This window comes from Capra hircus, chromosome 1 (genome assembly GCF_001704415.2).
Source record: "Capra hircus breed San Clemente chromosome 1, ASM170441v1, whole genome shotgun sequence".
NCBI classification, from domain to species: Eukaryota; Metazoa; Chordata; class Mammalia; order Artiodactyla; family Bovidae; genus Capra; species Capra hircus.
Window position 1 is genome coordinate 990,257 of NC_030808.1, and position 3,507 is coordinate 993,763.

Here is a 3,507-nt window from a genome sequence, read left to right on the forward strand (position 1 = left end):
CCTTTTATCCCCAAATCTTCTCTTAAGAGCCACGTCCTAAATTTGCCTTGCAGTTTTGGATTTTGAGGAACCCGATAGCAGCGAGAAAACAGAGGCGGGAGTCAGGATTAGGAAGCACTAGACCAAAGCGCGGCTGGCGACAGCCTCGCTCCCGGCAGGCAGTTCCCAGCACCTGACTTTTTGCAGTTCAAGGCCGGCGGGGGTGGAGCGGGGGAGGGTCGTGCGTAGAGCAGGGAAGGGAGAGAAGGGTTAGTGGAACCCGCGCCACAAGCGCCCGCAGCGCTCTGCCAGGAACCACATGGCGATGCCGGGCCGAGGGGGCCTCGCGTCGCTGGTCTGCAGACGGATGCGGGTGGACGACCGCCTCTCAGCAGAGAGAAAACGGAATCGCTTCAGGACGCGGGGACCTAAGCGCCCGGACTCCCAGCCGGAGGCACGGGTCTCACCCGGGAGGCCCAAAGTTCGGCGCTGCACGGAGGAAAATTTTTCACTTTCAACGAACTTAATTCTCAACCCAGTAGAAAAGGAGTTACGGGTTAGGCGTCAGAAAATAAAAATAAAAACAGGTGAGGAGGAGCACGCCGAGGAGGTGTTCAGAACGTGTTTTAAAGAGAATGTTTGTTAGGGGGGATAAAAATGGGCCAACAACCCTCTCAATCTTTCTCTAGGACAAAACCAGCGGAGCGGTCCCCAAATCCAGACCAGAAGGATGGAGTCCGGCCGCCCGCTTTTCCCAGACGGCTCCCGGCACCTCCTTCCACAAGGCTGGAAAACACCCGACTTAACTCAATTTTATTTAAAATCTCAACACTCGGTCATTTATTTCATTTTTTTTTTTGCAACCAAACAAGTAATAAATATTATTTAGCACTTTTATCTTTTTACAAAAATAAAACAGATGATACACTCTCTGCAAGGGGCAGCGATCGGAGAGGGGATGTTACGTGGCCGACGCTGTGAAGCCCATATTGCAACTCTGCAAGCCGAGGCGGTTAGCGCGGAGGGAGGAAGCACGTGGAAAGAGTTTGTCATTTGTGTTAAGCTGGCAAAAAGAAACCAATATAGAAGAAACCCGGCTTAGACTGGGGAGGGTGGGGAAAGTGGCAGTCACGTGAGCAATCAGCTTAGCAGCACGCACTTACCTCATTATTGATCTATTTACACATCCCAAAGAGAAGAAAGAAAAATAAAACTAAAAAGTCAACAGAACTCCCAAATAACCCAAACTATATTCACAGCAACATCCTTTGAGTTCTGTCAAATCTTCGGGTACCTAAATGACTGTCCCCAGCCAGGTAGGAAACCAAATCACTTTGTGCTCCGAGAAGGAAAAAAGGGGGAGGGAGGGAAATTCTATTTTAAAATAACTAAAAAAACAAAAAACACCCGCACCCAAAGTCGACAGTTGTAGGTTATAACAATCCACAAGTGGTTCTATTCTGACTGTCTATAAAGCTTGATCGCACTGTTGAAAAAGGAACGTCGACAGATTCCTTCGAAAACCACAAACCCAAACCAATCAGAAGCAACAGGGAGGAACAGTCCGAGACCGCTGTGGGTTTATCCAGATACGGAGACTGGACGCGACCGTAAGTGCTTCTGGTGCCAAATACCAACTCGTAGCCCGAGCCCTGGGCCGGGGACGACCCTTGAGGGCGAGTCCGGACGGCCGCTTCTGGACTGTGGCTCCAGAGTCTCCTACCCGCCCGGAGAGGCGAGGAAGCCCCCAACGCTCCCCTCCTTGCCTTCCTCCTCGGTACGACGAAGTGCTGCCCGGGCCGAGTGAGGCCGAGTTCGTAGGGAAAGCAGTTTTTAGAGTCACCTCTTTTCTGGGGTTCTGAGGGGAGGGGTCAGGGGAGGGAGGGTTGAACGACTGGATGCGGGTAGCTGCGCCTTCTTATAAAAGTATGTCCAAGGGAGCAGCGCTGCTGTTTAAAGCCAGAGAGGGTTGAACCAAGTCCCAGAGCAAATGCAACCTCTCACTGCCCATGGTTCAGCGCACGCCTCCGCTGCAGCGGACCCGGGTACTGGAGTCCTCACCTTTGCCCCCCACCCCCGGCTCTCGGCGCGGCGCTCCTCCTTGGGACTGAGTTCCCAGGCCGCAGCGCCGGCCGGTCCTGGCTCCTCCCCCCCACGCAGCCTCGGGGCTCCCACCCTCCCGGCTCGCCGGAACGCGCCTGCCCCCAGGCCCGCTCACTTGGCGTCCGAGGTGAGGCGCGGCAGGCTGCCCGCGCCCATGGCCGACACGTGGTGGTGCGGCGGGGGCACCTGGCACATGCTGCAGGGGCAGGGCATGCCGCCCCAGTGCTGGAAGCCGCCAGTGCCCCCGCCGCTGCCGCCCCCGCCCCCAAGCGGGGCCGCCGCCGCCGCCGCCGCCGCCGCCGGAGACTTGAGCAGGCCGTGAGGGGGCCGAATGGAGCCGACCGACGACAACCCGGAGCCGGGCAGGGAGGCGCTGGACACCGCGGCGGCGGCCGCAGCGGCGGCGGCGGCCGCGGCGGCCGGAGGCAGGATGGGATGGTGCACGGCCGGGTGGTGCGCCGCGTGCGCCGCGGCCGCCGGATGAGCCGTGGCGGCGGGCAGGGGCGCCGAGTGCGCCAGGCCGCCGCAGGCCGACGGGTGGAAGCCGGCGTGGTGGCCTCCGTAGATCTCGCTCACCAGTCGCTTCATCTCCTCCAGCGAGTTGGTGAGCATGAGGATGTAGTTGCGCGCCAGCAGCAGCGTGGCGATCTTGGAGAGCTTGCGCACCGACGGGCCGTGCGCGTACGGCATGACCTCGCGCAGCCCGTCCATGGCGATGTTGAGGTCGTGCATCCGCTTGCGCTCGCGGCTGTTGATCTTGAGGCGCAGCTGCTGCAGCTCGGGCTCCGTCATCTGTTTCTTGTCCTTCTTGGTGGACGACGCGGCCGCCGACGACGTGGACGAAGAGGTGCTGGACGAGGATGACTTGAAGCCACCGCCGCCGCCGCCGCCCAGCTTGTCCCCCGGGTGCGCGCCCGCCGCGCCCATGGCGCCGCGCAGCTCGGCGCTCAGATCCGGCGGGCAGTCGCTCGGCGTGGACGACGACACGGTGCCCCCCGTGAAGCCGCCGCCCCCGCTGCCCTTGCTCCGGGCCGGCAGGAAAAGGTCATCGGGCTCCGGCGACGACGGCCTGCTAGACACCAGGCTGGCGTCCGAGTCCATGGCCCCGAGGGATCGTCGCAGCCTTCGCGGGGTCCTCCCCTCCCTGGGTCCTCAGAGCTTCCAGGACGCCTACTGCGGAGAGAGGAGGAGAGAAACACGAAAGAGACGGGAGATCGAAACCGAGATCGAGAGGCGCTGGGGTCAGTGAGAGAGAAAAGCTGCTCCCGCCTGCACCGCACCGCGGGGTCCAGGCGCTGGTGGCCGTTCTCTTCGGGTCCACCTCCTGTTTCTGGTCTTGGCTTGCAGGTAAGCTTAAGTCACCGCTCTTTCCCTCCCTACCGCCTCCCCGCCGCTCTCATCCACAGGTTGTTTAATCCCAGGAGG

The 3,507-nt window shown here is 60.5% G+C and overlaps 1 protein-coding gene across 1 annotated transcript; it reads right to left on the reverse strand.

Annotated features, from left to right (window-relative positions):
- On the reverse strand, positions 791-3,228 carry OLIG2 (oligodendrocyte lineage transcription factor 2). The gene has a single exon (XM_018046849.1). It carries the CDS (start codon positions 3,181-3,183, stop codon positions 2,194-2,196), a length of 990 nt encoding a protein of 329 aa, XP_017902338.1. The 5' UTR covers positions 3,184-3,228; the 3' UTR covers positions 791-2,193.

What these genes read in the sequence shown, in the direction of transcription:
- OLIG2 (XM_018046849.1), bottom strand. Translation starts at nt 3,183, where the DNA reads ATGGACTCGGACGCCAGCCTGGTGTCTAGCAGGCCGTCGTCGCCGGAG.